The sequence below is a fragment of the Metopolophium dirhodum genome, chromosome 2 (genome assembly GCF_019925205.1).
Source record: "Metopolophium dirhodum isolate CAU chromosome 2, ASM1992520v1, whole genome shotgun sequence".
NCBI classification, from domain to species: Eukaryota; Metazoa; Arthropoda; class Insecta; order Hemiptera; family Aphididae; genus Metopolophium; species Metopolophium dirhodum.
The window spans coordinates 11,519,509-11,534,408 of record NC_083561.1 but is presented as its reverse complement, the minus strand read 5'-3'; the positions used below and the strand labels follow the sequence as shown (position 1 = coordinate 11,534,408).

The following is a 14,900-nucleotide window of genomic DNA, read 5'->3' as shown; positions in this document are numbered from 1 at the left end:
ATATTATACAAAATATATGGGTACAAGATATGTATAAAAATCTAGTATTTCTACTTTCTAGTTATTTGGTTTGGCTGAACGGATGCCATACCGAATATAATATACTTAATACCATTTACGATATTGGATTTTTAAAATCGATTAATGTTCTTACAACACTATACGGAGCTGGGTCGAGGACAAAATAAGTAGACAATCGCCACGGAAATAGCGAATATAATGAGATCCGTGATAATCTGAACGTTTTTAGCGCGTAAATATTAAGAAATAATAATAATATTATAATATATATCAACGATTTGAACAAGTACCATAACTATATATCAGTTTTGTAGAAAAATTCGTATCAATATTATAGATGAACTACGATGAAAAGTTGCACTGCGTTCGTAAAAAACATCATTGCGATTAGCAGCAAGATGGCGAGTGATCAGTGATCGGGTATACAAGTTTGGACACCCGACGGGTAATTATTCGTCATGATTATTCGTATATTTATTTATTATATTTCGTTAATAAATTGGAAAGTCAGTAATCCTAGCTCACAATGAAGAGCGAATAAATAAAAAAATAATAGTTGCTTTTTTTTAAATGTAATATATCGTGGTAAAAGGAACGCTATTATTCATAATAATATAATACAATAGGAACACTAAGGGAAAAAAAATGCGACCAAATATTAGCACTGCATCTCGAACACTAGGGTGACTTATGGATACGACTATTCCATTAACACATTGTTCACGAGCGCAGAACAAACCGAAACGAACACTGCAGAATATGATGTACCTGCACTACCTATAATATACTTTGCAGTATCCGTAACCCGACGCGGGCACGTCCGTTTTACACATTTTTTGCCCACGCGGAGACGGAGAAATTGATTTGAAACACGCATATTATCGAACGCGAATGACGCAGATGATTTTTTTATTAATCATTGTACACTCGAGAATCGACTTTTGAGAGCAACTGCACCAGCTCCCCCCCCCCCCCCCCCCCCCCCGAAAAATGAAACTATATTAGGTATGTACCGCTCGTTTGCCCGATATACACATTCGACGCGCTTATGTATAATGTTAAAAAGAAAACAACGAACACCGTTGTTTACCCTCGTTCGACGGTGTTGCGGGGGTACGAGGGATGGTAGCGTGCGGGCGGCGGGGTGGGGGGGAGGAAAGCGTTGGCGGCTGACAACAAAGCCATCGCCGACTCTATACTTCCCGTAATGTACGTTAGATACCTGTGTTTATTTTTAGTTAGGCGCCCCATACAAACCGTATATAAACAAACGCCGTCGTCAGTGTAATCCAAATTTAATAGGGTATTTTTTTTTTCTTTTACCAAACCTATAAACACAATATTATATTATTAAATAATATATATTATATATGTCATATAATATGTCATGTATATAAGCACGCGAGCTTTTAACAATGTCCACGCACTACGAGACGACAACCGCGGACGAAAAAAAAAATAACAACAACCGGCTCGGACTTTCGTTGGCTTTTCATATTTTCGATTTCTTCGTAGTACGCCCTACCACATCATTATACTGGGGCATTTAAGTATAATAATATCATGTCATCGTGTCCCAGTCTCGAATTGGCTCCCAAAAATAAATCTGTGCATGGGTAGTCGATATTTAGCTCGTTTCTTTTCAACATCATTCTGTCACTCGGGTCGCAGGGCCTAGAGAGATGACCCTATAATTCGGACGCTATTATAGTATAATATAATAACCGCATAATATTATAGGTATGTACACCTCGTACCTATATATACCGAGTCCAATCGACTCGACTTTATGAAATACCAATAATATAATATTATAATATCGCTTACGTATTCGATGGAACGAAAAATCAATAGATCGTCGTGACACGGCCTTAACAATATTATTATCGTAATGAAATTGCTCCACGAAAAGGATGAGGTATGAGCTTTATGTCACCGCAGTGTATGGCGATCGGAAGATGGTTTTCCTACCTATAAACGCGTTATATTATACAAATGACGAATTATTGTTGAGTATCGGCCAAGCCAACGGTCAAAGGACCTACGCATAGACAAAATTACGTAAATATTGAATAATAATAATAATAATATATTATTACCTAGGTATGTTAAATGTCATTACAATGCCGACATTATACTTTCGTTTTCTTTTTCATTTTATTATTATAATAATTATTATCATTGTTTAATTTACAGTAAATGATACATTCGTATTTATATTGTATTATAATATATAATATTATACATTCTAAAATACACGATAATATAATATAATAATATGCGTGTGCGTACAGTACTATATTTTATTTATACATATTTTATTATTTTTTTCGTTTCACTAAACCTTGTACGAACACAGTCTAAACGTCGAAAAGACAAAAATATATACTCAATGTACCTACACAATATTATATAATATTATATTATACCTATATGTATACAGCACTAATCCTATATCGAACCACCGTTCGTTTAATCAAATAATATAATAATAATAATAATAATAATAATACCTAAACAAACACGAGAAAAAAAATAATGATAAATAATGATTCCGATATAATTCGTCGATGGTATTTTATAATAAAATTTGTTCACAGTCGCGTCGGAAAACGAAAAAAAAATAAATATTAAACACGAAACCTACAAAACTTACAATCATCAAAACGATTTCTACTGTTATAATATAATATCGTTATATAACAACACATAAATTAATCTTATTGCACTTTACAGTCGTCGGCTACGCGGGGCGTCGTAATGATATCGTTATTAATTATTATTATCGTTCATTCTCGTCCACGTCGTTCGTAATACTGTCGTCGTCGTCACTCTGTCCTGTCGTCGTCCCTCTGTCCGGTCATCGTCGTCGTCCTCTTCCTCTTCCGCCGTCGCGTCGTTCGGACGACGAAGACGACGTCGGAGCCCGTTCAGGCGCTCCGCTGCAGCTTGCGTCAGTTGCTGTTGTTGTTGTTGTTGTTGTTGTTTATGTTGTTGTTGTACCACATGGTCAGTGGCGGTAAGTTTTTCACGGACGAGGCAGCGGCGTCGGCGGCGGCGGCGGCGGCGGTGTTGGTGCATCTGGACACGCCGCCGTTACCGTCGGGCGACGCGGACGACGACGTGACCGCCGCCGCGGAAGTAGTCGTCGTCGTCGTCGGCGCGGTCGTGGCCGCCGTCGAAGCCACTACCGCCGCCGCCCCCGCCCCCACGTTACCGCCCCCGCCCGCCGACTTGTACGCTTTGGGCTTCCGGTGGTAAATGCTCTTGTGGTTGTTGAGACTGTTGAGCGTGCGGAACACTTTGTTGCACACGTTGCAGACGGCCGAGTGCAGAGGCTGGTTGTGCTGCTGTTCGATGTGCCGCTTCAACGTCAACCTGGTGCTCAGGCGCTTGCCGCATACGAAACAGGACAGCGTCTCCGCGCCCCCGCCGCCAACTCCTCCGCCACCAGCCTCTGACCAGTCTGCAGCACAATAATAACAGCCGGTCACTCCTTTTGTATTTTTTTTCTCCATTTATATATTATATTATATTATGTATTACTATATTTACTATGTATCATATAGGTAGGTTACTGCATACCGGGTGATTCTTTTATCGGGCAACGCTCATTATTTCAAAAAACTACTAACATTTTTGTAATCATTTTTTTTACATAATTTCAGGTCGTTTCCAAGACGACAATATTTTTGGAAAAAATTGTATTTCCGTCGATGACATTTTCGAAGTTTAGAATTTTAATTTCATAATCCTAAGCAAAATATTATTCAGAGTGTCTCGATATATATTATATATATTATATAAAATCAAATTTTAGACGAGTGGTTAATAATCTACGAACGTGTTTAAAGTTTAGACAAGTGGTTTGTGGACCGACATGTGGCGGGGAATCCCTATGGAACTCCACTCCGCTTATCTAAATTTTAAATACCTATACTTATCATAAAATCACAAAATACTCGTCCAAAATTCAATTTTTATATTTCAAAAAATATTCTTCTTTGGGATAAGGAATTAAAAATGTAAGTTGTCGTTAAGAAATGGTGAAACACATCATTTTTCTTTCAAAAATCATATTTTGTAACTATCTACAATTATGTAAAAAATATATTCAAAAATGTTGATAGCTTTTGAAATAGTGAATGTTTTCGCTAAAAGAACCCATTTATATTTATTATGCATCGCGTGTATTTATAGCCTTATAGGTATGTATATTATATATATATATATGTATACGTGTTACATAAATACATGCATTTATGTATTATAAATATTATATTATAAGAGGTAAATAATGATAGTTATAAAATGATTGGTAGGTATTATAATATTATGGATTATATATAATATTTAATATTTAGAGGTATATATAGATAAACGTTAAAAAAAAAACCAAGTATTTCGTCATTGTCGTATGAAGTGTACATATAATTTTCTTTCATTATTATTCTCTTCGTTTTATCGTTCCGAAAAAGAGGGACAAACTGATAGGTAGAGCGTTATAGACGGAGAGCGGGTGGTTTTCTTTTAAACGTATACATAAATATACTTTGGATAAAAAAAAAGAACAACAAATATAAGTATACGTTTTTTTAACAGATCACAGTAGTAAACACAGTATTATAATAATAATTATTATCACATCAGCTGCTGGTATAAATAAATATATATATATTATAAATATACGTCGACGGATCCGTGGCGATCTACGTATGTTTATATCGGACACACAACATTAAATCAAGGCACTCGACCGATCATTATTGGCTCCAAAACAATATATTATGTAGGTAACAATGTCATAAAAAAAAAAAAAAATAAATAGACTCGGCAATAATATTTACACAAAAGTACACGGCCGCGGCGCAGAAATCGCCATCATAATATCGCGCACGCTATTTTTTTCTTAAATAAAACAAATAAAATGCATACGAAAAAACTCATTTAATCAGGTGAATACGCACACTGTACATAATATTATCATCATATTATAATACAGGCGTTGTCGTTGTCGACGCTTTATCTGAAATATCATCGCAGCAGCATACGCAAGAAATTAACCGAGCGCACTAAATGTGAATAATTTACTGTATACCTAGGTACGCGAGAAGATTCGCCGGCGTTAATCACACAACGGTAAGTCGTGTAGACGCGCGGTGGAATTATTTTGGTAATATTTATTTATTTTTTTGTAAATTTCCATCAATTTTTAAGAGTCACGCCGTATAGGTCAACGATCTTTTTTTTATAATACACACGTGTGCACCGCCAACAGCAGTTCGAAATAGACAAAAATATAATACCGGAATTGCCACTATATAGTTTGGCTAACAAGTCTACCGTATAGGACACAGTGTATTATATATGCATAGTCATATAGATATAAGTACGTTGAGCCGGGCTCACCTTTCCACTTTTTTTTTTTTTTTTAATTTCAGCCAAAGTGTAAGAACTCATATTATACTTAGACTCGCAAACAGGTTTCCAATTTTCACATGGCACAACACACGACGACTTTTTAAAAATTAAATTTTATTTCACCACACGAGTACTATTTTGAATACAACTACTATACTTGAATAATGTCGTCGCCGCCAACGTCGTCAACAGTTATGTATAAAAAGAAATTTTAGAAACTATAATTAAAACATTTTAACGAGCAAAACGCATCTATATAACCGCACGTGTGTTTTTGTTGCAAGTTTCAAAAGAAGAACAACTGTTTGATAATTAAAAACGAATTCATTTCGCAATTGTATAATATTCAAAACTAATGTATAAAATGATCGATGATTATGTCTGTATGAAACTATACACGCATTAAAATATGATTGTCAAACTTATCCGGTGTAATAATTATTGTCACAATGATATTCGCATGCAGAGCACGGGAAAATTACGCTGAAAGTTTCAAGTTTTTCTCGGGTTGACATTATAAAATAGGTACATCGATTTATCACAAAACTGCTGTAGAAGTGGATTCGGGATTTGAGAAATATTTTACGCGGTGAACGAATTCACGTATTAAGTCGAAATAATTCTGATTTATATCAAAATATACGTCAAAAATGTCTTTTGAGTCCGCTTCCTCAAGTCCGTCGTGTCTCGGCGTGTGCAAATGTGTCTGACCGTACCATATACCTGCAGCAGTATTCGCGCGTTATTTAGTGTTGATAAATGTCTATTGCCCTTGCCCGCCCCTTAGCGTCTCAGAGCCCGAATAAATCATTGTGTAAATATTGTAAGTTTAATTGATATTTCTTGGACGATTTGTGTTAAGGAGATGTCCGCAAAAAAATGCATTCCGTCATGGCATAAATTTTTTCTAAAATGTATTTTAGATACACCAACGCGCGTATTACGTATATATAAGTAATATAATATTTTATTATTATACGTACGATCGGGATACGATGTAGACGGCGAGTTTTCACAAGAGGGTCGTATGTAATATACTATTTGAAGTCCGGTGATAAAAAAATGAATAGTTACTACCAACCGCCGAGTTTGTCGCAGAAAAGTTACAAAAGCCAACGGGATCTAAAACGGCTTTAACTTATAAAATATATAATATAGGTATGTATAGAGTATATGTGTGCGGCATTAGAGTACATAATGTTATATACAATGTCACGTTGTAAAATATCTTCGCCGTTTCTTATTCTGATATGCCCGCTAATAATAATAATAATAATTGAAGTCACTTAAAATCGATGCACCGTGTTATAATATCGTTGTTATATTACTTTGTTTGAACAACAATTCGACAATACGTCACGGCCGCTTCACTCGCAAAAACGCCGCTGTCTTTATCAATAGCATTTATATTATCATAATATTGTATCATTATTAGTTTCGCACATACTAGACGTATACGTTTTGTCTGTATCGCAGACTTGAAGTAATTAACGAGAGTCAGACGGACTATTTTAAAATAATATATATATTATGTTATTGCAGCGTACAGTGTGTCTCCTTTGCGTTATACGTATATAATTGAACGTACACAATTTCGCGGGGCGAGAGGGTGATGAGAAGCAGACAAGCGTTATACTGAAAATAAAAATATGCACTCGACACAAACTTATCATAACTCGATTGTCGTAGCCTACCTATATACGCGTATACATGCGTAAATATTCGTAAACACAAGATACAGTCTCGATGACGAGACGACGTCCGACGGACGTATATAATATTATCATAATTAGAACGAGCCAATACAGTAAGTACAGTTGTAACGAATCCGATAGTAAATGTATTTATTTTGGTATATATTATATTATTTATTCTTACCTTGAGAACTGGAGCCTCCTAGAGCCTCCATCACGTTGGTATGGTTGTGATTGTTGAGACCTGTGATAAACAGAAACGAAACCGGTACATTAATATCATGCCTAACAAATTTAAATCAAAAATAATAATCGGGCAATGTATAAGGCGATTAATTTAAACAAATGTTTTTTTTTTTTTTTTAATGTAGCTACCTACCTACTATACAATATCATACTCTATATAGTCTATATTATACAACAATCATCATCTCGTTCATCACGCTCGTCTCAGATCCAAAGAGAAGGGACTTTGATTTCGCGTGGGGGGAATAGGAATATGTATATAATATATTATCGTAGTAGCGCATGCCTGTATCAATTTAACAAGGAGATCGAATGCTCGCAGCAGACCAGTGATCGGGGCGAGCGCCATCGATGTTTTTAACGATATTTATATTATTATATTAGAGTATTATAGGTAGGTATAAAAAGTCTGACGTCGTCACGGACTACTAATTATTATAACTCAACTATATTGTCGTAGTTTAGCGAAATATTCAAGATTTTCGAGAAGAAGAATTCGATACGCGTATCGATAGGTAACGTAACTACTACGAGTCCGATACGGGTCGGTACGTTTCGCTGGTACATCATGTAACTTTGCTTCGGTATATTGCACCGATGACCGAAACATCTTAGAAATCTTGAATAATATGTCGTGTACCACCTGCATATCGTTAAAACGACGAGACGGGTGCGACGAAATTGACCTTACAAAGGGCAATGCAAGATTTTTGGGTCGAAAGGAGCCGATGACGTATACGACAAGAATGTTATATATATGTATATGCATACATCATGTAAAAGACGCTCCATCGATCGATTGTGAAATATCAAATGACTGCGTGTCGGCGATAGTGGGCCATACCGCGTGAGATGTACGAATAGTAATAAATAATAATTAATATTATTACAGTAATTATTACCTATGACCGTACTATGCCGTTGTTCGCGTTTCGTCGTCCTCTCATAAGGCGTATAACCATTTAATATTATAACCACCGTTGGTGACTTATCCGGCTGCGTCTAATGCACGAATGTACGATAATATACAATAGGAGGTGGGTACGCGTTTAACATAATATACGAGAGTCGGTCACAGAAACGACATGTTATTAAATTATTACAATATTATATTATTTGCTAGTGACGTATGTATATACGTTATAAATAGGTGCGCTCGCGGTTATAGGTATAGAGTATATAGGTATTTAATATAGTCGGGTATACCCATACCCAAAACCCGCGTTACTGTAAACCGACGGAGAAAAATACGAATCCGGTTTTTGAAAAATAAAAAAAAAAATAAAAACGTATTTATGGCCCAATCGTAGGTTATAGACACTTAACCTACCTATGGAATATTATTAGTATATATATATACGTATATTACTGCAGACGTCTGCACGGTACATAAGGTTGACCACGTCGTGGCCCACACGAATGTATGGAAAAATAGGTGTAACTCGTCTAATCCGCACACGCGCGCCGCTAGAAGAGTTTAGTAGGATACGTTTTATATTCGGCGGCGGCGGCGGTTACCACCTCCTACTAGTGCACCTATATAATATTAATATATTACACACACTGTCGTAAGTAAGTACGCGTCGTCTCATTGTAGACGGGCAAATTTTCACCTACGGAATTTCAGGAAACCGGTCTCGGCAGTGGCGGATCGTGTGTCCGGCGAGGTATAAAAAAGTACACGGGCGTGTGACGTCACGACATTTTGTGCGAAAATTGGCAACGATCTATAAATAGAAATATAGATAGATAAAGAGAGAGAGAGAGAGGGGAATAGAGAGAGCGATGGAGATTGAAATGTTACTAATGCAATATTAAAAATAAGAGCAAAATGTATTCTGCAGGCTCGTAATTAGGGGGCAGCAGGGTGAGTTTTTTACTTTTCAAATAAATGTTTGCCGTGGTCCGACTACCACTGATACTAAATTTAATATTATGCATATATCATAAAATACATTATTTTTACATGACACAATGTTGTCGTTAAAACAAATCATAACCGTGTGCGTGACATAATATGAACTATGAAAGTCCTAACCGTTGACTGATGCCAATAACAAATCACAGAAATTGATATTTTTCCGTCCAAATGCGTTGAAAAGCAAAAGAAAGTCTACAAGTTCCTATACAATAAAATAGCCGTTTAAATCTTATCATCGCCGGATGGGTAATTATTTAAAAACGACGTGCCAGTCTTTTGGGCACCCACAACCAAGAACCCAAAACGGCGCACCCGAGTCAGTATTATATAAGTGTCTATTAACAATATTGAGTTGTACTTGCCCGCTAACGAGTCTGCGGCCATGGCGGCTGCCATGCTGAAGTTGAACGAGGCGCCCGCGGCCGCGAAGAACTTGCTGTCCAGGTACGAGTGATGGCTCTGGTAGGACGTGTCGTCCGGTTCGGACATGCCGATGGCCGGGTGGACGCCCGTGAAGTCAGCCGCCGAGTCGTTGCTGTCGTCCGCGTACGCGCTGCCGCTGTTGACGGCCGCCGCGGACGCGGTGTCCATCGGCTCGGTCTTGACTTCAGCGGGCGACCGGCGAGACATCATCAGGTTCTGCGCCGTGTCCTGCAGCTGTTGCAGGGCGTTAGGTGGCGGCTGTTGCTGTTGCTGGTGGTTTTGGTGCGTCCGCGAATAGTCCATCGGAGGTTCGTCGTGGAGCTGTTGCTGCTGCTGCTGGTGGAGGTTTAGGTTGTGCGGTAGATGTCCGTTGCTGTGGCCGTTACTCCCGACGGCACCGCCAAGGCCACCGTCCGAACGTTCGCCCGCGTCGTCGTCGTCGATGCAGTTGGGCCGGCTGCCCGCCGAGCTGGGACTGTGTTGAGACGTCCTCTCGGACAGGTCCATGCCTCCGCCACCGATGGGCATGGCACCACCGCCACCGCCGCCCGAAGACGGGTTCGACGGAGTCTTGTTGGTGCGTTTCAACGGTATCGGAGAGTTTTCCTGCGACAAGAAAAATACAATGTTATGTTACCTGTTTCTATTTTATTATTATTATATTTTATTGCAACAAACCAGGCCGAAGCCCAAGAATTACAAGAATGTACTTAATATATAAAACAACAAGTATCAAAGAGTTTAATGTGAAGGACAAAAGTATTTCCATAAACCTATAGAAGGGTAGTGTTTATTGGCATGATGGTGAATTGGATGACTACGAGCGTAATTGCCACTAGTTGGTGGTGTGGGATGGAATTGCAAAGGGAACGTGATGTCGTGACTCGTAATAATAGGAGGGTGAAGGGGTCTTGAAGTTCAATTGAGGAAGGTTGCATTATAAGAACCGTTGATCCGGCAAGTCCAACATTTTAATCTCGCGAACACTATTCTATCTGCTTACGTATACTTTACCTAAAGTAATATTTAACATTGGAATAGTCGTGGTGAAGGTGGTCGATGTTTATAGGATAGGTATATAACCCACAAAGAGAGAAAACCCCACCTACTCTCTTTAACCATCGCATGAAGCAATATATGTTATATATTATATCGAACGCGTTTCGTATACGGAAAATACAATCATTGCTATGATAAAAGATTTGCAGCGCTACCATACCCTGTTTATAAATGCACGCGGTTCAGGGTAATTTTCCTTCATATCATAATATAGTATTATCCACACAACGCTTTAATGTTATATTATTATGTCAACCTCACTCCATTTTTGTTTGTAAACAATAATATTATACTTACACTTAATGCGCGTTCTAAACGGCTGAAAACGTAAATAATAAACGCGTTACAGGGGCTTCAAAATTTGTATTGTTAATATGTATATTTTTTTTTTATAATGTTAGTTTTTGTCGAGAATAAATAACGGATATTCAGCATCACACATATCGTTACTATTTTATAGTTTATTAATGTATACCTATAGTGTGAACCTGTATCCTATCTATAGTATAACTGCAGTATACGAGGGGTGCAGATCCCCTCTCCGCGTGGATGTTGCCATTGTAATTTAATGTTCTTGACTTTCGCCATTTTTACAGCGTTCCCACAGAGGTACCTCGTGATTCACGAGGCTTCGCCGTTGCCAATTTTATGTCATATACTCGACTGTTTTTAACTGTAGATAATTTTTCTGTATAGAGGTATATACTCCTACGATCTTTAAAATAATCGTCACCAATATAGGTATTTATCGGAAGCGCGTATTTGCATATTATTCGTACGCGGGCCAGTTGCGGAGCCAGGGTTTGTTCGAGAGGAGGGGAGGGAGGATTTAAAAAAATATTTGTTTGATAAATCCATCAGTAATGTATTATATTATAATATATTTATGAGGGATTTATGTGCATCATATGCCATTGCCGGAAAACATGTAGGTATACTAGCTTATAAGTTATTATGACGTTGTAACCTCAAAACCAAAAATATATTACATATCGAATACTAGGATAAACAGTTGTATAGAATTCCGTAAGAAAAACGAGACCCACTAGATCTCACCCCCCCCCCCCTCCCACCACCACTACTCGTTACAAGCACTGACGCAGAGCGCGGTGTTTATTGTTTTGTACGCACACGTTTATATACGGATTATGATTATATAAACTCTAATACGTGTTTGACTTTTGCGCGCGGAAAATGCGCACGGCTAATGCGCAATAAAGTCAAAAAGCTGATATTTAGATATAATACGCGTTTGTTTTTATTTACTCTGCAGGCGCCATTTCCGCGTCCGGGAAACTCCGGTAATTCACTTTGCCCGCGATGCCGAAACAACACCTCGCGCGAAACGTTCGCTACAACTTTGCATAGTCCGTCAATATTGGAACACGAAATGAAACGGGCCACGACGACGTATCTTTCGTAAACGGTAATAATATGTATTAAAATGACGAATTTAAATTCGGTCGTAAACGAAAATCGAAAGTTGGCCGGTTTCGCGGCGCATTAACCGGCACAATGGAAATAATGCTCTTGTATGTATAGCGCAACTTTGGAACATTGTCTAACAAATATTTTATTACCGTCTGCCGAATCGATCATTCACGGTTTCGGGGGCGTAAAATAAATTAAATAAATAGACTGCACGACGACTATACGACATAATGTAAACGAGAAATTCCGTCAACAGCTTATGTCTTGTTTTTCGTTTTATCCGGTCATTGGTATATAGGTACCACCTCCTATAATACGAATAACGCGATGGAGGAAAATAATAATTATTATGAGGAGTTTGTTTTTGTTTACTATAAGATTTCTCTAAAGAGTCGTAAAATAACAAAAGAAAACGGCGGGCACTGTAAACTGTTTACACGAACGCTACAGACTTTTGAGCGTTTCGCCGGCCGGAAAATATTCTCTCTCGGATTTTTTTTTTCTTTTTACACGTTCATTTTTTTCCATATTCTCCTCCGGCGCGCACCACCGCTTTTGTGAACCGTTTCGTTCGGTTTACGCGAATAAGATCATCTCTTTTCATACATCAACACGTGTGTGTGTGTGTGTGTGTGTGTGTGTGTGTGTGTGTGTATTATTATATATTTATGATTTTTTTTATTTATTTTTTTTTGCGGGACGCCGTCACGACCGCTACAACGACCCGTAACGTGTTTTACTCGCGATGTTTATTTTTATTACTCGATTTTTTTTTTCGCGATTTAATATTTGTCTTTCAACGGTTATACCTACCGTTGTCGTCGTCGTCAAACACAAACGGGTAAACGCTTACAAATACAATCACGTCACAGCGCGTTTTCGCTTTTGCCGGTCGAAAGTCGACTAAAAGCATTATAAAGATCGTGTGACACGAATATTTATTGTAATAATCCCCCTCGCGTATTATTTACGCGTATTTAGGACGCCCAGTCACTCCAGCAGATCGCGTGGGGTTGACTTTAACGCATCATATTGGAGAAACATTTGAATCTGATTACGAATATCACCGACGCTTCCGGTACTGGGCATTCGACAATGCACGATTTAAAGACTTCTCAAACTCTTTCCCCGCCGCTGACCTTTAGTCACACGCGGCCCTCGTCGTAACATATCGAAACATTAGTCGTGTCCCGACGACGACCCTTTGAAACCGTAAACCGACTGCAGCGAAATCACTCTTTCCTATACGAGTTAATATAACTGTAAATATATATATATATCACTTAAAGGCGTACATAATAAAAGGTCACCCTTTATTCACCATCGGATCCGAACGCCGTATTTTATATTGTATTCTACCTGTTCGTATAAACAAAAACAATATACAGTGCAACTTTCACACAGCGAACTTAAATTTAACGAAATATTTTTGAGAAATATAACCAAATTTATGTAATTTTATTTTTTTTTGCCCATTCCGCATTAGTTTCTGTAAAATGGAAGTTTCAATGTTCGAGATGGTTGGGCTAATTCAAGACCTATAGAAAAGAAATGGACTAAAAGTAGAGAGAGAGATGGGTCCAGGATTGGAAGATAAAGATAGCAATATAGCATACAAGCTCGTCCATTTATAACCATTAAAATATCGAGAGAGAATTTATTAACCATCATAGAAGAAGATGCCATACAAGTTACGCTATTTTCCCTATCATATGGTAAGGTCATCTGTTTCTACTAAGGTTGGCACTAGGCAACCTAATGTAGGCAGAGTATGGGAGACGCGCAGATTTAATATGTCTATATGGACTAAGAGCGTTCGACATAGAGTTTGCCCGGTGTGCTAATATTATGTATTATTATTATTATTATAAATTATAATTATTAATTAATGTATAATACCTACTATATATATATTATATCATGCATGTACGCATACTATGTTGTATTCAACCGCATTGGAAAATTATCTATATAATATGTACCTACGAGATACGGCTTCACTGTGATGTACTACTGAGTTTTCCAAAGCAAAAATTAACCACAACGTGAAAACAATTATTAATCATAGTAAAGAAAAATATCCGTAAGACCGGATGGATGTATTCACGGGAGGATATGCATACATATAATGTCAGTGCTGAGGGCCCTACTTTCCGATTTATCTTAGAAATAATGAATATAATATATCCCCCCACCTCCAATGAAAATGTCCGTCTACACCACTAATCGAGTCACATTTTAACAATATATCTTAGTTATATCTCTAGTTATAATATCTTTGTATACCTATCGTTCACCTCGAAACAATATGCATTTTTGTTGCTATCGGGTTGGCAGAAAAAAAATGTCATCATCAAAGGAATATAATTTTAAACTTGGCAGAGAAAATGTTTTATTAAATAAACAACAACTGTTGACTTTAGCCGCTGCAGTGGTGCGGAAGTTTCTGTTATGTCGTAGTGGTCGTATGCATGCATGTTCATGTGCATTGTGCATATATTATTGAGCTTAAGTTATAGTGTAGATCCTACCACCTATATATAATATACTGCAGGGTCACGGCCAATGCATTATTTATTCAAAACAAACGTTCGGGTAAGAAAAAGCCCTGAACGAAAAGAAAAACACGTTTCATTGTTTGTTTTTCAATATATATGCGAGCATAATATACACGCTTGTTTGGT

The 14,900-nt window shown here is 37.6% G+C and overlaps 1 protein-coding gene across 6 annotated transcripts in view; it reads right to left on the bottom strand.

The window, feature by feature from the left end:
- Positions 1-14,900, bottom strand: part of LOC132939470 (broad-complex core protein isoforms 1/2/3/4/5-like) — an 81,132-nt gene that overhangs the window by 7,690 nt on the left and 58,542 nt on the right. For 5 of the 6 annotated variants that reach the window (XM_061006642.1, XM_061006643.1, XM_061006640.1 and 2 more), the window contains exons 5-7: positions 9,666-10,332; positions 7,321-7,380; positions 2,301-3,487 (exon numbers count right to left, since the gene is read on the bottom strand). In XM_061006642.1, coding sequence (XP_060862625.1) covers positions 2,976-3,487; positions 7,321-7,380; positions 9,666-10,332 — 1,239 coding nt within the window. In that variant the 3' untranslated portion in view covers positions 2,301-2,975. Of the gene's footprint in view, positions 1-2,300; positions 3,488-7,320; positions 7,381-9,665; positions 10,333-14,900 lie in introns of those variants that run through there. The other variant, XM_061006646.1, reaches the window with a different exon arrangement.